Genomic DNA, 18,135 nt, shown 5'->3' on the forward strand with positions numbered 1-18,135 from the left:
GAATTTGTTTTCCTATTCACTGCTTGTGCGGCTTTCATACTAACACTGAATTCATTTGTAAGTATGTCAGATTCAGAAATGTTGTGCAAGTTTTGCTTTAGTAATAGTTCATGCCATGATACAATTAGTAACACAAGTTGTAATCTTTTAACTGGAATTATAGAGATATAGTACATAGTTCGTTATTTCATTCATAACTTAAGAGGAGGTTCAATTCATTTGTCTAAACTCTTGACACATCATTGCATATGCTAATATCTCTTAGAACACATTATCATGTTGGTTAAAAGCCTTACCAGTTGACAAGAACTACTTGATTTATATACTGAATCATTGATTTTAAACGCTAACTAACTTTAATGGTTTCTGACTTTATTATCACTGTAGAATATGAATTCGATTGTCTTTATCAATGACCTTTGTATTCATATCTGTCACGCACACATAGTTCAATGTATGTTTGATGTAATGTGCAGCGTTAACTGTGACTGGAGTTAGTTGATTAATCCATCAAGATGGGGAAACTTGTTTGGGTGGTTGTATCCATCTGCGTATTAATGGTTTTTGCATTGGCTTTAGGTCTGGGGTTGGGGCTCGGTTTACAGTCTGATGAACCGGACGTAGATCAGGATTATTTTCTAAGCGTCAGAGATGAAGAAAGAATAGACTGTTACCCTGACGATGAAGGCAAGAGCATAGAGGCCTGCGAAGGAAGAGGATGCTTTTGGAAGGAACCGGTGGAAGATCTGGCACCGGAGTGTTTCCATCCTCCGACTCACGGGTATGATCTGGTTTCGATCCCAGAAGATACAGAGTTAGGATGGAGCGCATCGTTGGAGTTGAGAGAGAGGCCAGAAAGATACCAGAGAGATGTAATAAACCTGAAACTTGATGTGGAGATGCAAACTACTAATCGAATGAGATTTAAGGTGAGAATATAAAAGTTTATTGCCAATATAGGGTTAAGATAACCGATGGTTGTTTATACTTAGAGAAGTAATGAATCACTTTACATTTTTTTAATTGGCCAATATGAGGATTTCTTAAATTTCTATTAGCTTTACTTAAAAGGCCCTTTAATTTTTGGATAGAAAGGGTTCTTGTCATCATTATTGTCTTTTCTGATGAACTTATTTTCAGCAGCAGTTGGACAGAAAAATCTATTAGAAGTATGTCAAGTTTTATAATGGAGGCAGTAACTAACCCCTCCCTGGTTAAATCATTATATAGCTTTAATATATCGTAGACTCTTATTTGCTTTTATTTTGTAACTGAGGTTAATATTGACAATAGTCTGATTTTGGAATGAGTTGTAGCAAGTATTATTTGGTTTTGTCTGAAAAGCAATTTCTATGTGATAAGATCATTTGCAAACAAAAGATAACTGCAGAGAAATCTATTTAGGATTAATCATTAGAATCTTACAATAGCAACAGGACGCTATTGTTAATATAATGTCTATTGTCAGTACTAGTTGAAATTGAATTATTTATTTGTCGTTCTTCACTAATGCTTGCATTATTCAAAATTAACCTAGGATTCCATGTAATTCAGAAGCACTTTATCCGTTCAGTTGACCCGGTCAGTCACTTATCCTGGTCAATCCAAACATTACATAGTCAGTTTTTACGTTAGTATTTATCACATGCAAAGCCAACAAACAGCATTGCTTTCCATCAAATTTTGACTTTTTCTTCAGCTATAAAATGGAATTTGACTTTAAAGAGCAAGCAAATTATCTGCATCTTCATTAGATAACTAAATGATAAATAGAAGAAGTATAAAACATTAATTCACCAAAGCCAACATAACATTAGGCTACATAATACAACTAGCATGCCATTTTAACTAACGTCAACATGCAAAACTTCTTATTTCTTAGTACGTAAAAAAATAAGTCACTTCTTCTGCTTGTGTTATTAATGTTTTCCTACCTATGACTGATTATTTATGGTATAATATGTCAGGTCTGAAACAGACAATTTTTACTATTGCTTCTGATGTGTGGAATTCTCATGAGACATATAGTAAGAGTGAGGGGAGGGGGAGAGACATGTCCAATCATGAGATCCTTTTTCAATCCTGCACTTTTACAAAACTTTGAAGTTAATATATATATATATATATATATATAGAAACATATATATATAGAAACATATATATAGAAACATATATATATATAGAAACATATATATATATAGAAACATATATATATAGAAACATATATATATAGAAACATATATATATAGTATTAGAGAAAACAGAGAAATAAGATATCGACTCATACTTCACAAATAAGGAGTATTGTTTTAGAAAATATATTAGCACTGTCGGTCCCCCTGGGACCTTCGTCAGCAATACTTGGCAGTGGAATGAAAAGTAAAAACTGTTTTAAAAAGAAAATGTTAGAATTGGTTTTTATATATAGCCTATATATACCCAATCCCCAACAGGTTCAGTTCGACCTGGCCCAATAGCCAGTTCAGGGTGAGTTCTTACAAACTGTGTTTTCTGCTATATTTGTCTCTCTGTTTACACATTGAGTACATGTCTCACCCAGGGCTATATATGGCACATATTATACATAAAATATACTTCCTTTCTCCTTTCTGTTTTATCTTCTATCCAATTGAAACGAGCAGCAAAACCACTGTATATATTTTGTGCTTTTCTTTATTAATAAATTTTAAATGTTTTGGTTAATTACAGTTTTCTGATGCGGACAATGATAGATTTGAGGTCCCCATTCCAGTAGCATCTTCATCCAGTAAGGCTAGTAATCCTGCGTATAATGTTCAATATGGAACGGACCCGACATTCGGTTTAAAGATTACCAGAACAAGCACCGGAACAGTTGTGTGAGTGTTAATAGACTAATATTTCTGTCAAATATCTTGTCATGAATTCCTCAGCTTACAGCGCCTTGTTTCTGCAATGATGAACGAATATCACAGTTATAAATAATATTTAAGTGCTACTCTAGATCATACAAGTTGGGCTCGAATTAACTGACCCCACTGTCAGGAAAGTGCCGGGGGTGCCCCTTACTCTAGCTGTCACAATGCATTTAAAAATCATCAATTACTGATGGCAAAAAGTGCCACACCCCTATATTCAAATAATCACTTAATTATCTCAATCCTTTAACTTTATTATTAAAATAAATAAGGGCTCAAAAGTGGTGCAAAATATGGCAGGAAATATAAAGATCTAACCCTGAACCATATTCAAATCATCTTTATATATATCAGACATTTTTCTTTTATCTCTCATGGCCATTAATGCAGTTTATTTTGCTGATTTTGTCTTTGAGATTGAAGGTTCTCTTCAAGTCTCCATCTTTAGTGCCTTTTAAGTCTTTGACTAAACTCTTTTGAAGCCCAGTAAAGTACCATATTGTCCTGATTTACTTGTTACAGGTTTGATTCCAGGCTGCCTGGATTCACATTTGATGATCAGTTCCTCCAGATTTCAACACGTTTTCCGACAGCCAATATTTATGGATTTGGGGAGCACATTCATGAACGATATAGGCATGACTTAAACTGGAAGACTTGGGGTATATTCTCAAGAGATACCCTTCCTTTGGTAAGATTGTTTACCCTATTATGTTTTTTCAGATTGGATAAAACTCAAGGTTCTATTTATCAAAGAATCCATAGTGTCTTAAGTTTGACAGACCACATAAGCTTTCATTAGTCGGTTTTCAGTTTCTTGGGAATTATTGACCTCTTTCTGAATCCATCAATATTAATGTATGATACATTACATAAATCGCTGCTATGATCTTAGTGGTGGGAAATAGCCTTTTGAGCTATGTAAATTGAATGTGCGCAGAAATGAACAACTTTGGTAATTTTCAGAAACATTGCATGGCTGTACTATGACTATTCTATAGCAGTTTAAGGATACTTAACTCACAGCATATGGCTTGGAATTATGTGTAGTGGACGTCTAAAATGCTCACTCATCATAATTACACATCACATGTGTTATGCATAGAATATTGACTTTATTGTCAGCCTTTACAAACAGAAACTGACGTCATAAATTGGCAACAACCTCGGCAAGATATTTTGGAGTTATGAAGTACTTCTAATAAAAAGTTATGTTAAAAAATCAACTTAATGAAAGTTGAAAGAAGCGTAAGTCATAAAATTGAAAACATAGATACACCAAGTAGTGCCAGGATATTATTTTGAATTTGTGATGTCTCTGGTGTCAGGGTTAATTATGATTCATGTTTGCATGCAACTTTATCTTTTTATTTATTTAAGTCCAGCAAATTTTCTTCTCCATGAACAGGAAGACAGAAACTTATATGGACATCATCCTTTTTACCTCTGTGTTGAGAAAGATGGCAATGCACATGGTTTATTCCTCTTAAATAGTAATGCAATGGGCAAGTATATTAAAGTTCATTTTTAAACCATAAGTGAATAATATAATTAATATGGAATAGCTCTTTACAGAGAGTTCATTGGTTTGATGCCACAATGCACATCAACCCCGTCACCAACTGAAATGCAGTCTTCTATGCCCATAGTACCCAACATCATCAGTCGAAATGGTCCCATAGTCAAACTATCTACCGTAATTTTCTAAAGTTGGGAGGATTTGTAGGAAAGTAGTTATGCCATTGATAAATACATCTTATTACTTTTAACCAAGAGTGTAATAATTGTTTAATAAACCTGTTTATGATCTTCATTGAGATGCTGTAAGAGATGGAACATTTCAGACCATAGCTTTACTCTTAAATTCTAACATTGTTACAAAGTCATGTATTTTTAGACAGTTGCTTGGTTTGATGGGTTATTAGCCCTATCATCAATTACAATGGTACCTGATATGCTTTAATTATCAAGAATAATAATAAAAAATAATTATCAAAAATGCTTATGTTTATTAGCAAACTCAAATTTGCTAAAGTTGGGAGGATTTTGTGGAAACACTGCAGCCTGTGTGGTTGTTCATCCTTTTATTGAGCAATGGCATTTTGGCTGCCTGCCTGTTTAAGTTTAGTTCTTGATACTTGAAGTTTGTCCATATTTCTATTTATGACAGATGTGACATTGTTGCCAGGACAGATTTTAACCTACCGAGTCATTGGGGGAGTTCTTGATTTCTACCTTTTCATGGGACCATCTCCAGAAAATGTTGTTCAGCAATATCTAGAGGTGAAGTGAATAGACTAATATTGCAGCACATAGGCAATAAAAAGAGTCCTACATAGCTATTAATAGAGTCCTACATAGCTATTAATAGAATCCTACATAGCTATTAATAGACCTAGATTGCTGCTGGGATCTCACATCACAATTGGAGTACTTCCCAGCCACTAGTGCTCTACATAGAGTGACTGGGGTTGTAAATATCCACAGGGGTCATGCATAACCACCTATACTCTACCAGGGAAATAGAGGTACAAAACAGCCATGCGTACCCTGCATAATCAACACTGACCCAACATAGACTCTGGGTAAGTAGGGTGGTTAATAGTGACCTGGGTCATGAAAATTAATGAGACCCCCTTTGCAAAGCTGCATTGCTGCATTTATCAATGTATGATGTACTGCAACTGAACTGACTGTCTTATATTTATCACTCACAGCTGATTGGCAGACCAGTTATGCCTCCTTATTGGGCTCTTGGCTTTCATCTCAGTAAATGGGATTATGGTAATCTCACTGTAATGAGAGATGTTGTGGAGTCAATGAGAGCAAATGATATGCCACATGTAAGTCAATGCTAAAAGCTTATTAAGTGGGACCAGTTATACTGTTAGAGGTAGCTGAGGATGGGGTTGGGAGGCAGTTGATGATGGGGTGGGGGAGATAGCTGATGATGGGGAGTGAGAGGTTGCTGAGAATGGTGTGGGGAGGCAGTTCATGATGGGGTGGGGGAGGTCACTAAGGATGGGGAAGGTAGCTGATGGTGGGGTTTGGGAAGTAGCTGAGGATTAGATGCAGGTAGCTGAGGATGGGGTGGGGGAGGTAGCTGAGGATGGGCTGGGGGAGGTACTTTCTTCTTTTTGGTTAAGTTATTTGAGTGTGACATTAGAAGGTGTGTGTGTTTCTTCCAACATTTCATTGCATGACTTTCCCCTTACTCATACTTTTAATAGTTTGTCAATCTAATCATTAGAATGTAAAATATTTCTAATTTTGACACACTAAATGCAAAATTTAATAATAAGTACTGTTTTGTAAACTTGTTCTAAGCAGGATTTTGCTCTCAATATGGAACATCTGTATTGTCCCAAACCAAACTTTAACATACCATGAAACCTTCTGGAAACTTACCTCTCCAAATCAAGTTTCGGATGCTCAGAGAATTCACTGTTAAAATGACATTCTTACCAATTGAACATGCTTAATTGTCTATCTATAATATCTAGTCAATTTAGAACTGAGCGTTTCTGTGTGTTTGAACTTTGACCGTTTCCAGGATGTACAGTATGCTGATATTGATTACATGGATGAGCAGAGGTCATTCACAGTAGATCCAATAAACTATGTAGGTCTCGGTGAGTTTATTGATGATGTACATGCTCATGGCCAGAGATTTATCATCATATTGGTAAGTCTTTCACTTAACTTTACGAATTTATTTTAAAGAGAAAGATTAAATATATATTGATTATGTTAGGAAGATGGATAAACAGTTACTAGGTTTGTTTGACTTGTTCAGGTTTGCCTAAATATTCAGTGACTGATGGATGGGAATACTTTCCTTTAAAGTTTTTTTGCATAATTAATTGAAAGTTTCTTCGTAACCTTCTTATTTTTGTGAGTGACAGCTTCTTGCAGGCAATGGAATTAAGATTTGAAGCAATAAAGGTATTTTTTTCATAAGAAAGTTTATCACTTCTGAGGGCTGAATTAATGAACTGTATGCTAGAGTAGGTAGTTCAGCCACTTTGACTGATGAACCCCAGCTGTTTCCATGGGAATAGTTTAACATCTGAAAGTAATTGTGAAATGTTATCCTGATATTGTTTGTGTTGAATGGTCTGTACGAATAGGAAGTTACTATGTGCCTGCAGTCATCTTGTTAAACACATATTGAGTTTATAAGTTTAGCTTTTGCATTTCCTTTGGTAGGACCACACAATAGCCAAAATGGAAACCTATGAGCCGTATACAAGAGGACATGAGTTGGATGTATTTATAAAGTACAATAGTGATACAAATGAAGAACTTATTGGCAGGGTAAGGTATTTACAAACTTTGCTATCATTTGATTTCACTGTCATTTGATTTTTAATGCCATAGAACATTCTTGTATATTGAATCCTTTTTCCTGGTTAAAGAAAAGTGAATTCTTTTCTAGTTTGCTCTTTTGTTTGTCTGTTGCTTTCTCTTTTCTTCCTTTACTATTTTGTATATTATCAGTCTATTGCTTTCTCTTTTCTTCCTTTACTATTTTGTATATTATCAGTCTGTTGCTTTCTCTTTCCTTCCTGTACTATTTTGTATATTATCAGTCTGTTGCTTTCTCTTTTCTTCCTTTACTATTTTGTATATTATCAGTCTGTTGCTTTCTCTTTTCTTCCTTTACTATTTTGTATATTATCAGTCTGTTGCTTTCTCTTTTCTTCCTTTACTATTTTGTATTTTATCAGTCTGTTGCTTTCTCTTTTCTTCCTTTACTATTTTGTATATTATCAGTCTGTTGCTTTCTCTTTTCTTCCTTTACTATTTTGTATATTATCAGTCTGTTGCTTTCTCTTTTCTTCCTTTACTATTTTGTATATTATCAGTCTGTTGCTTTCTCTTTACTTCCTTTACTATTTTGTATATTATCAGTCTGTTGCTTTCTCTTTTCTTCCTGTACTATTTTGTATATTATCAGTCTGTTGCTTTCTCTTTTCTTGCTTTACTATTTTGTATATTATCAGACTGTTGCTTTCTCTTTACTTCCTTTACTATTTTGTATATTATCAGTCTGTTGCTTTCTCTTTTCTTCCTTTACTATTTTGTATTTTATCAGTCTGTTGCTTTCTCTTTTCTTCCTTTACTATTTTGTATATTATCAGTCTGTTGCTTTCTCTTTTCTTGCTTTACTATTTTGTATATTATCAGTCTGTTGCTTTCTCTTTTCTTGCTTTACTATTTTGTATATTATCAGTCTGTTGCTTTCTCTTTACTTCCTTTACTATTTTGTATATTATCAGTCTGTTGCTTTCTCTTTTCTTCCTTTACTATTTTGTATTTTATCAGTCTGTTGCTTTCTCTTTTCTTCCTTTACTATTTTGTATATTATCAGTCTGTTGCTTTCTCTTTTCTTCCTTTACTATTTTGTATATTATCAGTCTGTTGCTTTCTCTTTTCTTCCTTTACTAGTTTGTATATTATCAGTCTGTTGCTTTCTCTTTTCTTCCTTTACTATTTTGTATATTATCAGTCTGTTGCTTACTCTTTTCTTCCTTTACTATTTTGTATATTATCAGTCTGTTGCTTTCTCTTTACTTCCTTTACTATTTTGTATATTATCAGTCTGTTGCTTTCTCTTTTCTTCCTGTACTATTTTGTATTTTATCAGTCTGTTGCTTTCTCTTTTCTTCCTTTACTATTTTGTATATTATCAGTCTGTTGCTTTCTCTTTTCTTCCTTTACTATTTTGTATATTATCAGTCTGTTGCTTTCTCTTTTCTTCCATTGCTATTTTGTATATTATCAGTCTGTTGCTTTCTCTTTTCTTCCTTTACTATTTTGTATATTATCAGTCTGTTGCTTTCTCTTTTCTTCCTTTACTATTTTGTATATTATCAGTCTGTTGCTTTCTCTTTTCTTCCTGTACTATTTTGTATATTATCAGTCTTTTGTTTCTCTTAGATGTGGCCACCTGGTGACAATGTTTTCCCTGATTACATGCATGAGTCTGGCATTAACTGGTGGACAGAGCAGTGCCACCAGTTTCATAACACTTCCTTGGATTTTGATGCATTGTGGGTCGTAAGTAAATAACATTTAACTTGCATAAGATGACAGCATTTTATATTACTTGAGATGTAAGTCTGTGGACATCTGTCAGAATCAAGAACTTCCAATCAGGAATGTGAAAAACGAAAAGGAATCAAGGAGGGAGGCAGGTGGGATGTATTTTATAATAATTGTAGCCGTAAGTGACTAGCTTTAAAGTCTATCAACTACTCCAGAACACAGATGGGCATCATGCAACAAGCAGGCAAATATTCTGCTGCCTACAGGGTTTTCAAAATTCTATTTATGTGACCTGCCGAACCTCATAGCATGGGAAAGAAAGAATCTGTATAAACTCTTCGAAGTTTGTTACATAGGGCCTACTTAATTGTGATAGGATATTCAACATAACAGATGGACTACATGTAGATCACACTTTTAATTCCAGGATAATGTGATATTTCCATTTCTGCAGCCAGCAGACTCTGTACAAATGTTTGCTGGCGTGCGTCTGCAACATCAACTTGTTGCCCACCCCTGTCAAAGAACGTGCGGTGTTGTACGGTAAGATATTGGGAAATGTAAGATTACATGTTGAACTTGTAATCTTTCAAGGTTAATAGATCACTGGAGAATACATTTCTTTTTTATAGGATATGAATGAACCTTCTAACATGATTGATGGCTCTGTTAATGGTTGTGGAGAAGATAGATGGAATAGACCCCCATATCTACCAAGTAAGTTCTGTTAAATGTACATATTAAATCTTATTTGAGGTTAACATTTCTTAAATTGTAATAAACAAATACTGGCAGTAACTTTAAAATGTTTTTTTTTTGTGTGTTCCTGCTCGTTTTTAGAGTTGTACAAAGTGTTCAGTGGGACTCTCTATGAAGAAACATTGTGCATGGATTCAGATCATCATGGCTCAACTCATTACAATGTACACAGTCTGTATGGCCATAGCCATGCCAAAGCCACCCACAGGTAAAGCATGCATATTCAGTTTTTCAAATTTACATATCCTGAATATTCCAACCACACTGAATTTTTTTATCAACCAATATATAGATTATGTCTGCATTTTCAATCACTAAACCAAAAATTTACACCATGTATGGGCTAGCAGACTATCAAAGTGCTATGTATAAATTTTTGGTTAGATCACAGAAGCTCATTGTTTCCTGATGAGTATAATTAGAATAATAAAAGCACCTAAGTCACCTACAAATTTCTTACGGCCAATCAGAAGTGAGATAACAAAACTGAAAACAAAATATTGTCCTCCTTTCTCACAGGGCATTAGAGAAAATCTTTCCAGACAAAAGAAGTTTTGTGCTCACAAGGTCCAACTTCCCGAGCACTAGCCGTTACGCCGGCCATTGGCTAGGAGATAACAAAAGTCAGTGGGTTCATATGAGATGGAGTGTTATTGGTGAGTAAAGATGCAGCAGGAGAATAACTCTGGAGAAAACTGATCATGTTCATCACTGAATCTGAAACAGAAGTGTAGTGAGAGGTGGTACTTTCACCTAACCACACCCAACTACTTTGAGGCTTTCCAAGTAGCCTTTCTTTAGACTAGGCAAATAATGACAATAACAAGTCAAGTTCCAATTTCTAACATGTAAGAGAGTCTAGTTAATACCATGTATTGAAAGTGTAGTTTCTGCTCTAATCTAAAAGTTAATGTTTGTTGTTAAAAGAAGAAGTTCTGAATACTTCAAACCTCTGTTTTGGCTTTATTGCAGCAAACTAAGAAAGTAGCTTCCACACAATCATATTTGATGATGATAGATCCTACACTGTACACACAACCAGCTGTCGCTTTATTCCTCAAATTTCTGTTTTTCTTCACAATACAGGGATGATTGAATTTGGCCTTTTTGGTTTTCCGTTTGTAAGTATCTTACACTTTTGTATTTTATTTTTGAACACATCCTATACTCCTCTGATTGATGAAAAATTGTATTGCTTGCATGCAAAATTTCATTTGAATAGGTAGGCAGGATATATTTCCATCTCATTTCTTCCCCCCCCCCTTTTTTGTTTTTGCTCCCAGATCGGTGCTGACATCTGTGGCTTTATTGATGACACAACTGAGGAGATGTGTCAACGCTGGATGCAACTCGGTGCATTCTATCCATTTGCCAGAAATCATAATGCTAGAGATGCCATTGTAAGTATTACCCCCTGTGCTAGGTTTAGCTATATTTCCTATGTGTTATGTGTTTACTGTTTGGGCTTTCTAAATATTTAGGACTGCTGTATTTCAATTTGACATTGTATGGATAGATTGATTTATTCCTTGTATGGACATATTGATTTATTGATCGTATGCATATACTGGTTAATGGGAAGATTCAACCACATTAACTGAGGTTTAGAGTTTTATTTATTTATTTTCTTTCACCTCAGAATGCCATTAATTTTGATGCTCTATCGTATTCCAGCCTCAACACCCAACTGTCTTCAGCGAGACTATGACCAACGTTTCTCGAGACATTCTACTTCATCGATACACTCTGATACCTTTCCTGTACACTTTATTCTATGAAGCAAATACACAGGGCTCTACTGTGGTACGGTCTCTGATGCATGAGTAAGCAAAGCGAAAATTGTCTCTGAAATGTTCCAATATTTCAAGGCTGCAAAATTGGTCTTCATTATACTCCACAAATTGACTGGAAAGTCAAAAAAGAGTGGCATTCATGCTTAACCTTCAACTAGCAGTTAACTCAACACGCTCTATAAAACCATTATCACCTTACTGACACCTTACTGAGATATATAATGGTTGAGTTAACAATCCTCAATGTCTGGGAACAAATATTGTAGCGTGGACTAATCCAGGATAGCACCTTTGAAACTTTAACAAGTTTAGTAAGTTAATATTTGGAAACCATTTCTGATAACTGTTAAACAGTTTCACAAGAAAACACCTTATCAGTGTTTGGTAGCAGGTTTGCTATATGTTTACATTAGTACTAACAGTTTGTAAATGATTGGCTGGGGTTCAAACAGAGCTATTCAAGCCACTCCCAGGTTGACAAATATTGATATTACTGTATCTATTCATTTTGCATTCTGTAAACTGTTGTTATAATTCAGGGCATGTTATCTATATCTGTATATGTGTATAATTTATATATGCCTTGCAATCATCTACAGGTTCCCAAGTAATGTTGAGGCCTTGCATGTGGAGGAACAGTTTTTGTGGGGTCCTAGCCTTTTAATTACTCCTGTGATGAAAGAGGTAAGCTGACTATACAAACTCCCGTCTTGAAAAGCTTTGAGAAATATTGCGTGAGCCTTCCTGAATCAGAGGATTATAAGAGTTTGTTTCATATTAAAATTAGTCAACTGTAAAACTAAAATTAATTCTCCTAAAACTGAAGCTGTTACTCAAATTTTTCATGAATTTCCTTCTCTGGCCTTGCCCTGTTAAGAATTGGATCAAAATATGGTGTTACCAGAGATGTCAGTGACCAGTGTTGCTACTAGTTAACACCAACATTAGACTGGATTGTGGTTTGTAAAGCACAAGATTTGTATTTCTGCAGACAAATCCCATTCTATGCGAACCCTTCTGTTACTTCTGAAAAATATCTTTGTTACACTTTTAACATCTACAACCCACAAGTTTGATACTAATTTTGACTTGTGAATGGTAAGAAACAGACCATGGTTGACTGCAATCATAACAGGAACACCAGTTGTTTTTAGTGTTTTTTTTTCCTAAATTTGATACAAACTTTTGCTTAGGATTAAGCATCCTGTCTGGCATTTAACTAGCAGACTGTTAGATACTTACAGTGTCCTCCTATTTCATTCTCTCTATCTGTCATATTTTACTTAATCAGGCTGATGTTACTGTGAGGGGCTACTTCCCAGATGTCAGATGGTACAGCTATTATTCTGTAAGTTATTCTACTGCTGGCTGTTAATTGATAACAGAAGATTGAACTGCTTAGAGACTGTTAGTGATGATTATAAGAGGTGGAAGCAGGAGGAGGAAGGGGGTGTGGGGGGTGTGGGTTGAGGGGGCAGTTGCTATGATGCCTCAAGACTACAGTTTGATACTTAACTCTTTCTTCTTTTCTTTGCCTTATAACAGGGTGAGGAGTTACCAGAATATGAAAGAGGTACTTGGGTAACCCTCTCAGCGCCTCTTGATTTTATCCCTGTACATGTGAGGGGAGGTTACATCTTGCCAACCCAAGAACCTGCCAACACTACTGTTTACAGGTAATCAAACTGTTTATTCACTCTGTGATCAGAAATGCGCTCAAATTACTGTACCAATCAAGGTAAATAATTGGTTAACTTTTCAGTCAGGGTATTGTTCTAAGACCTAATTGCGATTTCTTTTGTTTTCTTTTAGTCGTAGGAACCCTCTTGGTTTAATAGTGGCTCTGAACGATGAGCAGCGAGCAGCTGGGAACCTGTATTGGGACGATGGTGAATCAAGAGGTATGTTCGGCTAATCAGAGGGGTGTTGATAAAAATAATTCACACTCTCGCTGAAACTATTATCGGTTACATCTCTATGTTCCGACGTCTCTATGTTCCGACGTCTCTATGTTCCGACATCTCTATGTTCCGACGTCTCTATGTTCCGACAATTTTTTGGGAATCTAAATTTGTTTACCCAATTTTTTTCGGACTCAATTTTTTTTTTACCAAAATTTTTGACCAACATGTTTTCGGACCAACTTTTATCGGACCAAAATTATTTTAGACCAAAATATTTTTATGACCAAATTTTTTTTGGACCAAAATTTTTGACACCAATATGTTTTCGGACCAACTTTTTTCGGACCCAAATTTTTTTTGACCAAATTAATTTTGGTCCCAAAAAATTTGATTACAAACAATTAAATTTCAGGTCACAAGCAATTTTCGGTCACAAGCACTATTTGGGTCATAGCAAACTTTGGGCCCTTTTTTTTCGTGAAAAAAATGTGGTGCGTCCAAAAAAAATTGTTGGTTCAAAAAAATGGAGTCCCCCCCCAAAATAATTTGGTCCGAAAAATGGGGGACCAAAAAGATGGACTCTCCCAAAAAAATCGGATCCGAAAAAAATGTTGGTCCAAAAAATTAGAGTCCAAATAAATTGTCGGAACATAGAGACGTCGGAACATAGAGACGTCGGAACATAGGGATGTCACCCTATTATCAATAAGCAATGAATATCTCTGTATATAGTTGATCAAATGATGCCAATTTTCTATCAGATATTTTTCTCTGGTTTCCATAGAAACTATGTATAAGATTTATGGAGATGTGTATACCATCTTTGCACTGCACCATGTTTGAGTGTAATGGTTAATAAATTGTCTTTGAATTCCTGAATCAACCCCAAGATCATTTCTCTTTCAAAGTCGGGCACCACAGAAACTGAGGCATAGTCAGAACAAACCATGGAAATGGAATATAAATAAATTATATAAATAAAATATACAAATGAAAAATAAAATGCAAATATGTTGTAATACTTTGGAAAGAATGTTGATGTACCATGCAATGTGTTTGAGTTCAGATATTAACATGTAAAGTCTTCTATGTTGAGAAAAGTTTGCAATTAATTCATCATGGTTGAGGTTACTTGACCTCATTGTTACTTGTTCAGTTTATCAGACTTACATACCTACATACTTACATACCCAAAAACTTGTTTCATACGGCACATAACCATATGATATTTTCCCGTTGCAGATCCTGTGGATAACGGTGCTTATTCGTTATTGGAATTTACAGTAAATCAAGTAAGTAAGGAAAATCCTGTCAATGATCATTGGCCTTGATTCTTTCAAGCAGTATGTTATAGGAACATTTCATTACAGAAAACATGGTCTGTATCTGTTAAGTTACTTTCATGTCCCCAGTGTACCATGTTTTGAATCTTTCGAGCAGTTGTACTGACATATTGTAACAGATAATTTGGTCAGTGGTGATTACATGATATTTCTCATCTCCAGGATTATGTACCTTGATACTTTGAAGGCAGTTGTACTTACACTTTGTTACAATATGTAGCCAATATTACAGGCTTTGATCTATTCAAAAGGCTGTTTGAACATTCATTTACAGAGGAGACTGTCGATGTCCGTAATTAGAGATAGCTACGTGCCTCCTGATAATCTGGCATTCAGTCTTATCAAAGTGTTTGGTCTGGATTCAGCACCGTCCTCGATTGAAGTTGACTCTGTGACACTCTCTGCAGACTCTTACACATTCGATGCAGACTTGAAGGTAAGTACACTGGCAGTGCTAGAGTAGAATACTTGAATCTGTGCTTTGAAATCACTAACAGAGAACAAGAAATACCGGAAAATGATGTAGCCTCCAGGACCCCACCAAGATTCCTTTCCATTGGCAGCTTCCAGAAACCCCACCAGGTTTCTTTCCATTGGTAGCTTCCAGGGACACACCAGGTTTCTTTCCATTGGTAGCTTCCAGGGACACACCAGGTTCCCTTCCATTGGCAGCTTCCAGGAACCTCACCAGGTTTCCTTCCATTGGTAGCTTCCAGGAACCCCACCAGGTTCCCTTCCATTGGTAGCTTCCAGGGACACACCAGGTTCCCTTCCATTGGCAGCTTCCAGGAACCCCACCAGGTTTCCTTCCATTGGTAGCTTCCAGGGACACACCAGGTTTCTTTCCATTGGCAGCTTCCAGGAACCCCACCAGGTTTCCTTCCATTGGTAGCTTCCAGGAACACACCAGGTTCCCTTCCATTGGCAGCTTCCAGGAACCCCACCAGGTTTCCTTCCATTGGCAGCTTCTTGGGACCCCACCAGGTTCCCTTCCATTGGCAGCTTCCAGGAACCCCACCAGGTTCCCTTCCATTGGCAGCTTCCAGGGACCTCACCAGGTTTCCTTTCCATTGGCAGCCTCCACAGACCTCACCAGGTTTCCATCCATTGGTAGCTTCCAGGGACACACCAGGTTTCTTTCCATTGGTAGCTTCCAGGGACCCACAGTCAGTGACAGCACATGTACCCACAATCAGACATCCTCTATGCATCGGGATGGATAATTGTAAAGATCGTTCTAGGGTGGTAGGGAGGGTAGGGCTTGCAAGGTGATAATGATGAGATGCTAGGGTGGTTCATAGTTGGGGATTCAATGGCTCAGGTTTCAATACTGGATTCAAGTTATGTAACACCACCCTCCCCCCTTCCCCCAGTCAAGAAGATCTTGTCAGTTTTTTGTGTTTATATTTGAAACATCCACTGACATTCATAGATGTGCTCTTATTGCTCTTAACAGACAACTCCTTTGTTGTGTTTGTTTTTGTCTTCTTTATGAGAGACGTTAGAGATTTAGCATTTGTTTTCTTTCAGGTGTTGATCATTGAAGACCAAACTTTAGCAATGTTGGAAGATCATATCATATCTTGGAATAACTGAAGCCAGCACCTCTTTCATCTGTTTCCTTAATCAGCCATGTTCATTTCAACTTGAAAATACTCAGAAAACTCTCTTTCATGATACAATGATGCATTGTGGAGTAGCTTATGTCAATATTGTTTATGTAAAAACAGCTACTGTTTCATAGAATTACAGAACTTAACTTGAGAAGAGATTTTCAGTCATATGTACATGATGCTGGAAATAGCTGCTACTATTAATGTTTTGTACAATTTTTTTGTACGAAAAAGCTCAATGTATTCCATTAAATATTTTAGGTAATAGTTTATACTGCCTAATTGATGTTTCCTTATCTTGCTACAGGAACAAAACTAATGAAAAGTCAACCCAGACATATTTTGTATGCATGTGGGTTTTAATTATCATGCTATTTTGCATACATGTGGGGTTTAGTTATGGTATTTTGTTTTATAAGTATAATTCATTTAATCTTAAGTTGCTTCTGTTACCTAATATTTTGTGATTGCAGTAAGTAAATAAATATGTATAACTAATGACCAATCGGTGTGCTGTATTTGTTCTGTCACTTCTAACTGTATCAGTGTATGCCAATGCATGTCTGTATACATGAAACACTCAAGTGTTACAAACTCTGACATCCATCGTTCTTAGGCACCACTTTGTGTCACATCAGCAATTCTTCAGATATTTTGATGAACAATTATTGTCAGCTGATCTTATCGTCTTTCTTCCCAAAGGAACCCAGAATGTAAACAAATACAATCAACATTGACAAATCATACAAAATCAACTTTCAGATTCTTCAGACTTTTGCTTTATTGTGATTCCTTCAATTTAAATGCGAGAAATACATTTTATAAATTAATTTTGGTTTACCAAACCAATTAACCTATTATTACTGCCATCTATCATGTATAGGTACTCAAATTTTCATTTTTTGTTTTTATAAATGAATTTTTGATGTATTTCCTTATAATGGTATCTGAGGTATGATCTTAACTCTGTGCATGAAGTTGGTAAGTTCAAACATAGAAGAAATCATTTTGACATCCAAAACTTAGCAACCATGTACTTGACTCATTTCTTTTGGTGTGAGGAGAGGAGGGGAGAGGAGGTAAGGGATAAGAAAGCATTTGTTATGTCACCTTAATCTTCTATAAATCATGAAAACCTTTTAAAGGTAATCAGCTATATGCTAGAAAATATGCTAGAAGGTAACTAATACACATGTTCAAGCTTCAAAGCCTTTATATTTATATGATGAAAATGAGAAAACTCTTTATGCCGTATTTCACTGGGCTCCATATTGACCCTGGACCCCCTTATTGACCCCTGGGCCCCCTTATTGACCCTGGGCCCCCTTATAGATGCCGGGTCAAGGGATGTAGCCAACCCCTCTCATCCATGCATGTCCACCATATCTAGAAAAAGTTCAAGAACATGACAGCTAGCTGCTTCTTAACCAGTTAATGCATATTTATGCTTTATAAATATTTAAATTAAGATTATTATCAATGAAAATTCAATAACAAAGTTTGAATCTATGTACAACAAAAAGTCATAGTTACAAATTTTTAAAGAACCAATGTTTGAAGAATGGATCATGAATATTCATAAAACCTGCGATGTTCAAAAACAAACAAATGTTTGAATACTTGACTCTGGCCAAAGGTCAAAATTAAACTTAATTATGTTTTCTTTGATGAGAAATAATGTCAGAGGATTGTTTTAAAGAAAAAAATAAACTTCTAAGGACTAGAGATCTAGACATTTTTTATATTTACTAAGGCATCAGTGATTTTATAAATTA

The 18,135-nt window shown here is 35.6% G+C and overlaps 1 protein-coding gene across 2 annotated transcripts; it reads left to right on the top strand.

Annotated features, from left to right (window-relative positions):
• The first annotated feature begins 472 nt into the window (after positions 1–472).
• Positions 473–17,061, top strand: LOC139970509 (sucrase-isomaltase, intestinal-like). Of its 2 annotated transcripts, XM_071976273.1 has the most exons (22): positions 474–929; positions 2,710–2,858; positions 3,420–3,588; positions 4,306–4,402; positions 5,068–5,180; positions 5,615–5,740; positions 6,451–6,582; positions 7,107–7,214; positions 8,841–8,960; positions 9,581–9,665; positions 9,789–9,915; positions 10,227–10,363; positions 10,794–10,828; positions 10,991–11,107; positions 11,382–11,530; positions 12,100–12,184; positions 12,792–12,848; positions 13,046–13,176; positions 13,313–13,401; positions 14,647–14,696; positions 15,022–15,183; positions 16,278–17,061. In XM_071976273.1, exons 1-22 carry the CDS (start codon positions 516–518, stop codon positions 16,341–16,343), a joined length of 2,718 nt encoding a protein of 905 aa, XP_071832374.1. In that variant the 5' UTR covers positions 474–515; the 3' UTR covers positions 16,344–17,061. The 2 variants fall into 2 exon arrangements, with proteins under 2 accessions (XP_071832375.1, XP_071832374.1); XM_071976274.1 differs by lacking the exon at positions 8,841–8,960 and having other exon boundaries at positions 473–929.
• Positions 17,062–18,135: the final 1,074 nt, after the last annotated feature.

This window comes from Apostichopus japonicus, chromosome 8 (assembly GCF_037975245.1).
Source record: "Apostichopus japonicus isolate 1M-3 chromosome 8, ASM3797524v1, whole genome shotgun sequence".
In the NCBI taxonomy this organism is placed as follows: Eukaryota; Metazoa; Echinodermata; class Holothuroidea; order Aspidochirotida; family Stichopodidae; genus Apostichopus; species Apostichopus japonicus.

Excerpts from the sequence above, each read along its gene's own strand:
- LOC139970509 (XM_071976273.1), top strand. The coding sequence starts at position 516 with ATGGGGAAACTTGTTTGGGTGGTTGTATCCATCTGCGTATTAATGGTT. Across the intron at positions 10,364-10,793 it reads TATGAGATGGAGTGTTATTG|GGATGATTGAATTTGGCCTT; the intron begins GTGAGTAAAGAT and ends TTCACAATACAG. Across the intron at positions 13,177-13,312 it reads GCCAACACTACTGTTTACAG|TCGTAGGAACCCTCTTGGTT; the intron begins GTAATCAAACTG and ends GTTTTCTTTTAG.